General features: G+C 39.0%; 1 protein-coding gene across 1 annotated transcript; it reads left to right on the forward strand.

Moving 5' to 3' along the window:
• The first annotated feature begins 462 nt into the window (after positions 1 to 462).
• LOC134676972 (gastrula zinc finger protein XlCGF57.1-like) lies at positions 463 to 2,692 on the forward strand. Its single transcript, XM_063535348.1, has one exon. It carries the CDS (start codon positions 616 to 618, stop codon positions 2,614 to 2,616), a length of 2,001 nt encoding a protein of 666 aa, XP_063391418.1. The 5' UTR covers positions 463 to 615; the 3' UTR covers positions 2,617 to 2,692.
• Positions 2,693 to 13,671: the final 10,979 nt, after the last annotated feature.

The raw sequence follows: 13,671 nt of genomic DNA on the forward strand, positions 1-13,671 counted from the left end.
TAAAGATCTGAGCATACATAGGGACAGACAGACAGCGGGAAGCGGCTTTGTTTTATATTTTGTAGTTACAGTAAATTTACTGCCATCTATCGACACATGATTAAAACTGAAATGAAAATGTATAAAAGTATCGAAAAGATTATATTGATAAATGATTTTTAATTTTTTTATAACGCCATATAACTGACCCATGTTCTTTCACTGATATGTTGTTAAATATCCATCGGCGTCACCAACGCCATCTACATCAGTAAAGGCCTAAGGTGTGGCGCCATCTATTCGAGCATAACTTTTTCTTGGTTTCCGAGGCACGTTTTTTCCTTAGACGTTACTTATACGGAGTTATGACTTTACAATGTGGTTTCAGTATTTGAAGAAAAGCCGTTAGAGGAGCGCGTCCTTAGTGGAGACTCTCCGCTCGCGCTCCGAGACTGCTGCGTGCGGCTCGAACACCTCCAACACCACGAGGCGCTCGCCGGCAACGACATAACACATACTGACACGGAATCTGATACTGAAAACATATATACTAGACACTGTATCATTAACAATCGTACAACAACTAGTGGCACAGACAATGATAATGAAAATATATATGCTAGAGACTGTAAGAGGATGTTTATATGCGATCTTTGTGGCAAAAAGTTCGCTTTGAAGGCGGGTTTAATGAAACATGTTGTAATCCATATACATGTACCTACTAACGCTGGATCGATTGAGCCAAATAATTCACAATACAAAGTAAGCATAAATATCTTGAATGAAAATTCAGATATAGATGAATATGTGTGTGACACTTGCAGAAAAACATTTCGCCGCAAATATGACTTGATTCGCCATATACAAAACACGCACACGCAAACAAGTTCTAAAATAATAAAACCAGAGCCAACGGTCTATGAATGTAATAAAGAAGGTAAGAAAACATATTCCTGCGCCACATGTGGAATACAATTTACACAAAAAATGTATTTGATTACACATAAACGAATTCACACAGACAAAAGGCCTTATTCGTGTAAAACATGTGAAAAACGTTTTAAAACTTCTGGTTGTTTGAAAATTCATGAACGTATTCATACTGGTGTAAAGCTATATTCGGGCGAACCGTGTAACAAGCAGTTTCAGGATGTGCGACTATTAAACAAACATAAAAAAGTTCATACAGGTGAAAAACCATACATGTGCGAAATATGTAAAAAACAGTTTTCGAGCATACAGTTTTTAAATATACACAAAGTTACCCACACGGGTATTACGTGTGAAATTTGTAAGGAACATTTTAGGCTATGGGAAAAATTTCGAATTCATAAGCGAACTCACACAGGCGGGACGATATATACGTGCGCGGTGTGTAATATGAAGTTTGCAAGTGTCTGGAAATTCAATGCGCACAATCGGACACATACAAACGAGACGCCATACGCATGTGGAATATGTGGAAAGCGGTATACACGAGCTTCTCATTTAACGAGACATAATCGGTATCACACTGGTGAAAAACCGTTCTCCTGCAAGATGTGTGATAAGAAATATTCGGAACAAGATTCTTTGAGCAAACACATACTAAGCCATACTAGAGTGAAGCCTTATTCTTGCTATGTCTGCAAAAAACGGTTCGCGGATAAGGGCTATTTGAACAAACACATACTAAGCCATACTGGAGCGGAGCCTTATGCTTGCAAAATCTGCAAAAAACGGTTCGCGAAAAAGGGCAATTTGAAAACACACGTAATAAGCCATACTGGAGCGAAGCCTTATTCTTGCGAAATCTGCAAAAAACGGTTCGCGCATAAGTGCAATTTGAACACACACATACGAAGCCATACTGGAGCGAAGCCTTATTCTTGCGAAATCTGCAAAAAACGGTTTGCGCAAAAGGGCAATTTGAAAACACACGTAATAAGCCATACTGGAGCGAAGCCTTATTCTTGCGAAATCTGCAAAAAACGGTTCGCGCATAAGTGCAATTTGAACACACACATACGAAGCCATACTGGAGCGAAGCCTTATTCTTGCGAAATCTGCAAAAAACGGTTCGCGCATAAGTGCAGTTTGAACACACACATACTAAGCCATACTGGAGCGAAGCCTTATTCTTGCGAAATCTGCAACAAACGGTTCGCGCTAAAGTTCAATTTGAATACACACATACGAAGCCATACTGGAGCGAAGCCTTATTCCTGCGAATTCTGCAAAAAGCGGTTCGCACACAAGGGCAGTTTAAAAACACACATACTAAGCCATACTGGAGCGGAGCCTTATGCTTGCAAAATCTGCAAAAAACGGTTCGCGCATAAGAGCAGTTTGAAAACACACATAATAAGCCATACTGGAGCGAAGCCTTATTCTTGCGAAATCTGCAAAAAACGGTTGGCGCATAAGAGCAGTTTGAAAACACACATAATAAGCCATACTGGAGCGAAGCCTTATTCTTGCGAAATCTGCAACAAACGGTTCGCGCAAAAGAGCAATTTGAATACACACATACTAACCCATACTGGAGCGAAGCCTTATTCTTGCGGTATCTGCAAAAAATGGTTCACGCAAAAGGGCTATTTGAACAAACACATACTAAGCCATACTGCTGCTTCTGCTGCTACTATTCTTGCTTAAGATCAGATATTTTAAGAATTTAAAAAACCATAATATGCGATGTACGTTAAATGAACTTTTAGCACTCGCCACGTTTAGAGTACATTTAAAATAAATAAATAGATAAAATAAAATAAAAAGCCTTTACTAATAGGGAGTATTACTGCAATGTTTTGCCGCCAGAGTGCAGCACTAGTGACTTAAGTATACCATAGAGTAACTTATACATACTGTACCTTAAACTGTTTTTGACAAGTTTTCACAGACAACCATTAATCAAATATGACATTGATACATCAAGGCGGTTTGTTTACAAAGGGCCTACCGGGAAACGCGAAATCGAACTTCAGCTACCTGCCTCTTTATCACTCGAATATGCAAGAGTGGTCTCTATCACTCTTAGAGGTTAGATAACAACATTTCGACTCTCTTCGTTTGCGGTAGTCCGTTAGATTTTGACTTATTGTGGGAGCGACGCCACCTACGCTGTTTGGCGTAATATTCCCTATTCTCTACGAAATTAAAGTATGTTGTATGGAATATCATTAAGTATGTTTTAAAAAAGTTTGTTCGTAAAGACCCCAGGGGGCAGATTTTTGAATTTCGAGTTTCGTTCGTTTTCGAATTTCGCTCGATTTCGTCACACGGAAATCGGTGGAAAAGGGCGAAATGCTAATTTTTGAAATACGACCGATAGAAATTGGGAGTCAAGTGGTATTGACCACTCGTTTTAAATTATATTAGTAGAATTTAAATGCAATGTAGTGGAGATATTATTGAACGAAATACGCGAAATCAAGTGGTCGAACTTCAAAAATCGCCCCCCTGGGCCCTGTTTGGCTGAGCGCCTTCTCCAGTTTTCGCCAAGTTTTTCTATCCTTGGCCTTCTGTGGCCAGTCCCTGCCCGCTGTAGCCACTATTTCATCGGTCCACCTTTCTTTCGGCTTCCCGTGTTTCCTGGTCCCGGTGGGACCACGCCATAGCGTGGTTATTATTGACTTCAACTTTAACTTCAAATATACTCTATTCATGTCGGCCTAGCAAGTAGCAACAAGCAATTATTATATTATCTTAAGAGGGGGTAGAGGAGGGTAAATTTTCAGATTCTGTCAAATTATCTCATTACACACAAACGCAGTTCACGCACACTACCTCAATTCACTGGGACAGGTCAATGACCCCTAATGTTTTTTTAACGGTGCTGTTTCGAGTTTGGTATTAACCACTGGCCTCCTTTGAGGAATTGAAACTGGCAAAGCGTTCCTTGAAATGAAATGAAATGAAATATTTATTTGTAAAGAAATGGGTATACATAAATGATCTTATTTTATAGACAGTGTCTCCATTTTCAACCTATTACAGACATACAAATTAAATAACCTTACAACTATATTTACAGAACTTTTTATCTATATTTACATTATTGCTTCATTGCGGAATGGCAAAGTGTTCCGAATTGTTATAATACATTTTTTCTAAACACCATCTAAAAATCTACCTCTTAATCAGTTTAAAACGAGTTTGTATGCCTGGATATGTGACTTAGATATTTGTATACCAATAATGAGTTTTTTAATGTAAAATGTATATAATAATGGTATGTTGTAGGATAAGACTTGTAAATAGACTAAGTCTCTGTATCTTGTTGGATCATTAATATACTAACAATCCACCAAAATACAGATTATTTTTTGCATGCTTGTCTAAGTAGAATATGGAGAACTTGTAAACAGTATGTTTATACCAACCCTATGTAACCCGTATTCCGCAAATTAAATTAATTAATGAATTCATTATAACTAAATTTTTAGGGCTTTATTAAAAATAAGGTTTTAAAAAACATCTTTATTAGACACCTCTTTAAACACGGCAACCACATAATAGTGACCGGAAAAAGATAGGCAACCTAGATGATTTATGTTGTACAAGTTGTATACTTTCCATTGAAATTTGTTTCGTTCGTCAGACAAATCGGTGAAATTGGCCGAAAAAAAATTTTTTATTCAAAAATTTATTAAAAATATCCTTGACCATATTTCTTTAGGCAACCCTATTTATTTATGTTCTGAAATACATTTTCTTTCATATTTTCATAGTTTCATCCGTCACACAGATTGGTGAAGGTCGACCATATATGTGGGATCTCCTACTATGATGGGCTCCATAACCTGCTATCAGTTTTGTATTTTTGTTTTACGCCATTGTACCTATCGCCTTCGCCATTTCATCTTTTGGCCCTCCTTGGCAGCCATTCCCTGGACGAATGGCAATGTTTGCCGAAGCCGTGAAACTTAATCTGAATATTGTAGGTATAGCTGGTCAAGCAAATCTTGTTAGTAGAAAAAGGCGCGAAATTCAAATTTTCTATGGGAAGATAACCCGTCGCGCCTACATTTTTAGGGTTCCGTACCCAAAGGGTAATACGGGACCATATTACTAAGACTTCGCTGTCCGCCCGTCCGTCCGTCCGTCCGTCCGTCTGTCACCAGGCTGTATCTCACGAACCGTGATAGCTAGACAGTTGAAATTTTCACAGATGATGTATTTCTGTTGCCGCTATAACAACAAATACTAAAAACAGAATAAAATAAAGATTTAAATGGGGCTCCCATACAACAAACGTGATTTTTGACCAAAGTTAAGCAACGTAACGTCGGGAGTGGTCAGTACTTGGATGGGTGACCGTTTTCTTTTTGCTTTTTTTTGTTTTTTTTTTTTGCTTTATGGTACGGAACCCTTCGTGCGCGAGTCCGACTCGCACTTGCCCGGGTTTTCCATTTTTTAAATTTGCCGCCTTGTTCTACTGACAATATTTGCTTCACCATGTATAATCGAACGAGCGAGCGAAGCGTTGCGAAGTTCTTACATTCGACTTGGATCACGCGGCTGGCTAGCGGCACGTCCCGGCATTTCGATGTTTTTAAGCTGAACTGTCAGAAGATAGTTTGATACTCAAGAACTTAAGTAAATTTGTTCTAATTTAAATTAAATTGAGTAAACGTGTAGTTGAGGGCATTATATTTTAGTCATTAAATTTTGAGCAGGCTAGAACAAGAGGTTATTGAGGTAGAAGAGCTTAAAATGCTAAAAAGCCATTTGTGAGGGGTCTAGCTATTCTGGTCGCTTTTATTCAAAGAAAGTATCATACTTTCTTACCATAATGGTCGAGTTAGGTATCAAATGAAAGTGCTCGGTTTGTTACACATTTATAATATTGTCTTTTTAATTTTAGGGTTTTTTCAAAAATGATGACTATTTTGGAATTCAAGATGGCGGCCATGCACTATGTCATAAAAGTCGTCATGGATGTCGTTTTATAGGCTTTAGGGGGCGCAGATTTCGAAAATGATGACCATTTTGGAATCCAACATGGCGGCTATGCACTTTGTCATAAAAGTCGTCATGGATGTCGTTTTTTAGGTTTTGGGGGGCGCAGATTTCGAAAATGATGACCATTTTGGATTCCAAAATGGCGGCCATGCACTATGTCATAAAAGTCGTCATGGATGTCGTTTTATAGGTTTTAGGGGGCGCAGATTTCGAAATTGATGACCATTTTGGAAACCAACATGGCGGCCATGCACTATGTCATAAAAGTCGTCATGGATGTCGTTTTATAGGTTTTGTAGGCGCAGATTTCGAAAACGATGACCATATTGGAATCCGAGATGGCGGCCATGCACTATGTCATAAAAGTCGTTTTATAGGTTTTAGGGGGCACAGATTTCGAAAATGATGACCATTTACGATTTCAAAATGGCGGCCATGCACTATGTCATAAAAGTGGTCATGGTTGTCGTTTTATAGGTTTTGGGGGGCGCAGATTTCGAAAATGATGACCATTTTGGATTCCAAAATGGCGGCCATGCACTTTGTCATAAAAGTCGTCATGGGTGTCGTTTTATAGGTTTTGGGGGGCGCAGATTTCGAAAATGATGACTTGATGACCATTTTGGAATTCAAGATGGCGGCCATGCACTATGTCGTAAAAGTCGTCATGGGTGTCGTTTTATAGGTTTTGGGGGGCGCAGATTTCGAAAATGATGCCCATTTACGATTTCAAAATGGCGGCCATGCTCTATGTCATAAAAGTGGTCATGGATGTCGTTTTATAGGTTTTGGGGGGCGCAGATTTCGAAAATGATGACCATTTTGGATTCCAAAATGGCGGCCATGCACTTTGTCATAAAAGTCGTCATGGGTGTCGTTTTATAGGTTTTGGGGGGGCGCAGATTTCGAAAATGATGACTTGATGACCATTTTGGAATTCAAGATGGCGGCCATGCACTATGTCGTAAAAGTCGTCATGGGTGTCGTTTTATAGGTTTTGGGGGGCGCAGATTTCGAAAATGATGCCCATTTTGGAATCCAACATGGCGGCCATGCACTTTGTCATAAAAGTCGTCATGGATGTCATTTTATAGGTTTTAGGGGGCGCAGATTTTGAAAATGATGACCATTTTGGAATCCAACATGGCGGCCATGCACTATGTCATAAAAGTCATCATGGATGTCATTTTATAGGTTTTAGGGGGCCCCGATTTCGAAAATGATGACCTTTATGAATTCCAAACTGGCTGCCATGCACTATGTCATAATTTAAAAGTTTACAAAGTAATTTCAAGTAGGTAATCGTGGAATCAGGAATCAATTACGAAATGCCCATCTCGGACTAAGTAGCACTGCATTCAATTGATCTTTTTGGCGAACCGCGAGTTCACAGTTCGGGGCGAACTACTAGTAAACTCAATCAGAGATTTAAAACAACAAAATACGAAAGTATGTCTGTAGGACCACGTCACATAATTTTATCTGTAGCATCAACGTCCAAGGAAGACAACCGAGAGCATAGAAGGTAGGATAGAATAAAATTGGTATACGCGTGCCTCCGTGAGGGACTCAACATAGGCAATGCGACACTATGATTGGTCGAATTTATTTGTTGCCCACTATAATAAAGATGGTCAAGCAAATCTGGTCAGTAGAAAAAGGCGCGAAATTCAAATTTTCTTAAGACGCTATCCCTTCGCGCCTACTTTTTCAAATTTGCCGCCTTTTTCTACTGACAAGATCTGCTTGACCAGGTATACTTTCTAAAGTTACGGTGGGAAATAACAAAAAATGTGAGACTGTGAAAAGGACAAACAATAATAGCGCTGTCGCTGCTACTCCTACTGAAAGATACATAAGACTATCCCGTTCGGTCATTTCCCCCCACCCCTCATGCCAGGCCAGATTTAGTTAAGATACTATAATAGATTAACCGATAAGTAAGAGCGAGGACGAGATATCGCTTTCTCGCTCTTACTTATGGGTGCGTCGCACAATGACCTTGGTGCGGTGCGATAGTCTGTTACCACTATTATATTCTTTGACCGAGAGTTACCGAGAAATGGCCGATCGTCGTAAAGTGGAGTCCCGAGACAATTTTTCGCCAATCTGATGAAATTGTCCGATCAAATCAGCAGGTGCGGACTCAAAAATTGAATTAGTATCTATGGAATGCAAATTGGTGATTAAATTTGTGTGGACGCTAGATGAGATTGGCGTCAATTATTTCCTAATCAAATCGGTCGATTTGCCCATCTCCTCTGGACTCTACTTTACGCGATGCGGTGCGATAGTGTGTTATCACTTTTAATCCTACCGAAGACGAGGCAGTTTGGCCTATGGTCTTAACCTGTCTAGAAGGACAAATAAAAAAAAATCATTGTCAAGAATGTCAAACTTCCACAATATTGTTTTGTCATAGACCTGTAGGTTAGGTTTCATATTTCAGTGTGTTTTGTGCACGTTTTGTGAAGATCACTTTGATGTAAGTATTGTTTAATGAATGAGATGCCGTATTAAGTACGATTCCCACCGAACGGGCGCAGTCGAAGCGCATTTCACATTTGTACGGCCGCAAGCCGGTCCGCTACTCGCGGACGCGTCCAGACGGACTCAATCGCTTCTGCCTTACCCACATAATATTTAGGCACACTGAAAATGCGCTCCAGCGCTGCCCGACTCTGCCCAGTCGGTGGGAATCGTACATTACTCAAAATCTTTATTTTAAAATGAAATACTTAGGCCATTTATTAGGTTATGCCTGTTTTGGTCTTAGCTATCATTTCAATGGACTACTAGTTACCAGAGGTTGGAGAGGGTGAGCTATTTACCATCTATCTAGACACGCGGCAGCGTGTCAAGCCAAGTTCAAGCAAAGGAACTGGCTAGCCAGCGCCAAGTGTAATATTACACGAACCACTTGGTGCCACTTTTGACCCTTCTATAACTCAAAACATCTTTAACGTAAACACATAAAACTACGTGTGTTTAATTATATCCATAAGGACATCTAGAAGCCCAAATTTCATGAAGCTAGCTCAAACGGTTATAAAGATATGAAGGTCAAAAAGTCGTAAATTTTAAGACTGACTGACATACCTATAGTACCTAAACCTAACCTACTTCCAGATGACCTAGAAGGATGAAATTTGGAATCCAGCTCAGTTATTGTGTGAAAGCGTAGGAAAAAATCTAAAAATTAAAAAAAGTTATAAAATAGGGGGGGTCCCCATACAAAAAAAACCATTTTTTATTGTGACTGACATATAAGTACCTAAACCTAACCTACTTCCAGATGACCTAGAAGGATGAAATTTGGAATCCAGCTCGGTTATTGTGTGTAAGCGTAGGAAAAAATCTAAAAACAAAAAAAAAGTTAATAAATAGGGGGGGTTCCCATACAAATTTCTTTTTTATTGTGACTGACATATAGTACCTAAACCTAACCTACTTCCAGATGACCTAGAAGGATGAAATTTGGAATCCAGCTCGGTAATTGTGTGTAAGCGTAGGAAAAAATCTAAAAATAAAAAAGTTAAAAAATAGGGGGGGTCCCCATACAAAAAACCTGTAATACGCGCTAAACAACCGGCCAACGGTGTGTCGTTGGCGGCGCGCGGCACCACATAATTAATACAAAGAACAGAAGTAAAAAACATGCAGCGAAAACACAAGAAAAAACATTAAATCTCAATACCTGCCTAGTTTTCTTTACAAAAAGTATTGATATCCCATCAAAAACATAAATGTAAAAAAGGAGAGCCAAGTTCAATACAAAAATTATGCTTGGCTGTGGGGTTCGCCGCAAAAAGAATGGAGATTTAAATGAGTGCCAAGTTCTATGCAAAATCCAAATATGTATTTATAGGAACAAAATAACATTATAAACAAGTATTAAACTCTATTTCTTTGCTTTATTGGATACCTATAACAATTGCTGTTATTTAAAAAAAATGTGAGATCTTAAAGTAGGTTAGATTTGGCTTGGCCAGTTTTTATCAGAATTACAAAATATATATGTTGAATAACTTTATAAAATGACTGATGTAATGAAAACTGGCCAAGTCAAATCTAACCTGCTTTAAGATCTCGCATTTTTTTTAAATAACAGCAATTGTTATAGGTATCCAATAAAGCAAAGAAATAGAGTTTAATACTTGTTTATAATGTTATTTTGTTCCTATAAATACATATTTGGATTTTGCATAGAACTTGGCACTCATTTAAATCTCCATTCTTTTTGCGGCGAACCCCACAGCCAAGCATAATTTTTGTATTGAACTTGGCTCTCCTTTTTTACATTTATGTTTTTGATGGGATTTATATTTACCTTATAATTTGACATGCCTTACGTCATATTATAAGGCAAATATAGTTGGTCAAACCAATTGTCAATAAATAGGAACCAAAAAAACTATACTCATCCTTTTGGGTACTAGTTTAAGACAAAGATAGTATGATTCTCTCAGTCTATATTTGAAATGAGACAGTCCTTTGACACACTATAGCGCACCCTTGCCGACCTTTGACTACTACAACTTAGATATGAGCGCCGCGCCGGCGCGCCGCCGCCGCCGACGCTGCGCTATCGGCGTGGCATCGGCGTGACCTTGTTAGATACTACTACTTTCAGAATGAGATTTTATCTAGTTTAGATCTTTAACGGCGCCACTCTGAATAGCTAATAGACATTCAAAAGGTAGGTAAATTCAAACTTTTCTGTCTGGTAACCGCGCTACTAGTCGTAGGACAACGAAATTACAAATATTGCCAGCTGGTTAGGTAATCCGTCATTCACCGCGAAATTAACCATTGCAAGCATGGCTGAATGTTTTTGAAATGTATAAAAAGGGGTTAATTTCAGATATTAAGCGTTTTCACGTCCAAAGGAAGGGCGTCGGAAACAGAAACGGCTCTCATTTAAACTTGGCCATTGTTCAAATTTCAAACTTTGCTCTCTCGAAGCTCGATCTTTAGCCTCGCATGGCTCGCATGGAAAGTATGCCGCTATCTGAACCACCAAGTTTTCGGCTCTGTTTGGAGCTTTCGGCCTAGCATTTAAAATGTTTGGTCACTGGTTTTTGTCCGATTCTTAGCTCCACTGCAGCACGGACTTTGGCCTCGCACGAATGCGCCTGCATCTCCAAGTTTTTAACATTATGGTCTCGGTCTTTATCGGCTTTCGGACTTGCTTACACTGGACCACTAGTTCACTTCTAAGCTCTGCTCTCTTGCAGCTTGGTCTTCGGCCTTGCACAGAAGCGCGCCGCAATCGGCGCTCCAGGCATTCGGCCGTCAGCCAAGCTCACAATTGGCGTTCGATTCTAAGCTGTCTTCTTAATACCAGCAGCTCAGTCTCTGGCCTCGCATGCTCACATGGGAAGGCGTCGGAATGTGGTCTTCGGTGCTAGGTGGAGCTCGGCCTCGAGCCTCACCTTTAGCAGTGGCGTGCCTAGGGTTTCGGAGTAAGGCAAGCCGAAAGATATGTTTTCGTAATAAATGTCCAATCTCACTCGTTGGACTCAAATGAATTTGCTAGCGTATCGCGGCGAGCTATCATAGCGCACAGCACAGGGCATACTAGGTACTACCATAACTACTAGATAGAATTTTACAAACATATCAGAGGGCCCACAAGGTGGACTGATGACCTGGTGAAGGTCGCGGGAGTCCGCTGGATGCGGGTGGCGCAAGACCGGTCATTGTGGCACTCTTTGGGGGAGGCCTATGTCCAGCAGTGGACGTCCTCTGGCTGATATGATGATGATGATGATGATCAGAGGGCCTACCGCGTACACTGAAATTTGCAAATTGCATGCTTCTTTCTCTGTCACTCTAATTACGCCTTAATAGGAGTAAACCAACAATCCTTGTGTTTTGTAAACGGCCGTACATAATTTTCTCTTAATGCGACTAACTTATCTGAGTATACACAAGTCGGGTGTTGGTTTTCACGCGGAAATGATATATATCCCGTTTTTCTACAAAGTTTAACGATTTTACCTTGCTTTCGTTGAGTAATACGTGGACGCATCTCATACCATCACAAGGAACAACTTTATCCATTGTTAACACTTATAAACGTCACAACAAACGAACAAATCCACATTCACTACTTAATTCAAATTCACTTAAATAAATTGACCTTTCGTTACTTTCGACTCGACTAAATAATAACCACCAAAAACATAAATGTAAAAAAGGAGAGCCAAGTTCAATACAAAAATTATGCTTGGCTGTGGGGCTCGCCGCAAAAAGAATGGAGATCTAAATGAGTGCCACTGCCAAGTTCTATGCAAAATCCAAATATGTATTTATAGGAACAAAATAACATTATAAACAAGTATTAAACTCTATTTCTTTGCTTTATTGGATACCTATAACAATTGCTGTTATTTAAAAAAATGTGAGATCTTAAAGTAGGTTAGATTTGGCTTGGCCAGTTTTCATTATATCAATCATTTTATATATATTGTAATTCTGATAAAACCTGCCCAAGCCAAATCTAACCTACTTTAAGATCTCATATTTTTTTAAATAACAGCAATTGTTATAGGTATCCAATAAAGCAAAGAAATAGAGTTTAATACTTGTTTATAATGTTATTTTGTTCCTATAAATACATATTTGGATTTTGCATAGAACTTGGCAGTGGCACTCATTTAGATCTCCATTCTTTTTGCGGCGAGCCCCACAGCCAAGCATAATTTTTGTATTGAACTTGGCTCTCCTTTTTTACATTTATGTTTTTGGTGGGATATCAATACTTTTTGTAAAGAAAACTAGGCAGGTATTGAGATTTAATGTTTTTTCTTGTGTTTCCGCTGTATGGTTTTTACTTCTGTTCTTTGTATAATTATGTGGTACCGCGCGCCGCCGACGACACACCGTTGGCCGGTTGCGTATTAAAAGTTTTTTGTATGGGGACACCACTTATTTTTTGACTAAACTTTATTTTAATATAGCAAATATAATAATACATATATTGGGGTAGTTTCAAATATCTGCTTGTAACGGTTCCAACGCTACAATAAAAAAATATTTTTTTGTATGGGGACCCCCCCTATTTTTAAATTTTATTTTATTTTTAGATTTTTTCCTACGGTTACACACAATAACCGAGCTGGATTCCAAATTTCATCCTTCTAGGTCATCTGGAAGTAGGTTAGGTTTAGGTACTTATATGTCAGTCCCAATAAAAAGTGGTTTTTTTGTATGGGGACCCCCCCTATTTTATAACTTTATTTTATTTTTAGATTTTTTCCTACGGTTACACACAATAACCAAGCTGGATTCCAAATTTCATCCTTCTAGGTCATCTGGAAGTAGGTTAGGTTTAGGTACTATAAGTCATAAGTCAGTCTTAAAATTTACGACTTTTTGACCTTCATACCTTTATAACCGTTTGAGCTAGCTTCATGAAATTTGGGCTTCTAGATATCCTTATGGATATAATTAAACACACGTAGTTTTATGTGTTTACGTCAAAGATGTTTTGAGTTATAGAAGGGTCAAAAGTGGCACCAAGTGGTTCGTGTAATATTACACTCGGCGCTGGCTAGCCAGTTCCTTTGCTTGAACTTGGCTTGACACGCTGCCGCGTGTCTAGATACACTTGAAGTAAACGCGTGCCCGTGTGAACTTATGCAGCTAACTTCACACCAAAAGCTCGGCTTAAATCGCCTTATAAAATTGCTATACATACCAACAAATAATTACATCGTTCTATGGCGTTTGTAGGCTTAG

This window comes from Cydia fagiglandana, chromosome 25 (genome assembly GCF_963556715.1).
Source record: "Cydia fagiglandana chromosome 25, ilCydFagi1.1, whole genome shotgun sequence".
NCBI classification, from domain to species: Eukaryota; Metazoa; Arthropoda; class Insecta; order Lepidoptera; family Tortricidae; genus Cydia; species Cydia fagiglandana.

Coding starts and splice junctions, on each gene's coding strand:
- LOC134676972 (XM_063535348.1), top strand. CDS start 616: ATGTTTATATGCGATCTTTGTGGCAAAAAGTTCGCTTTGAAGGCGGGT.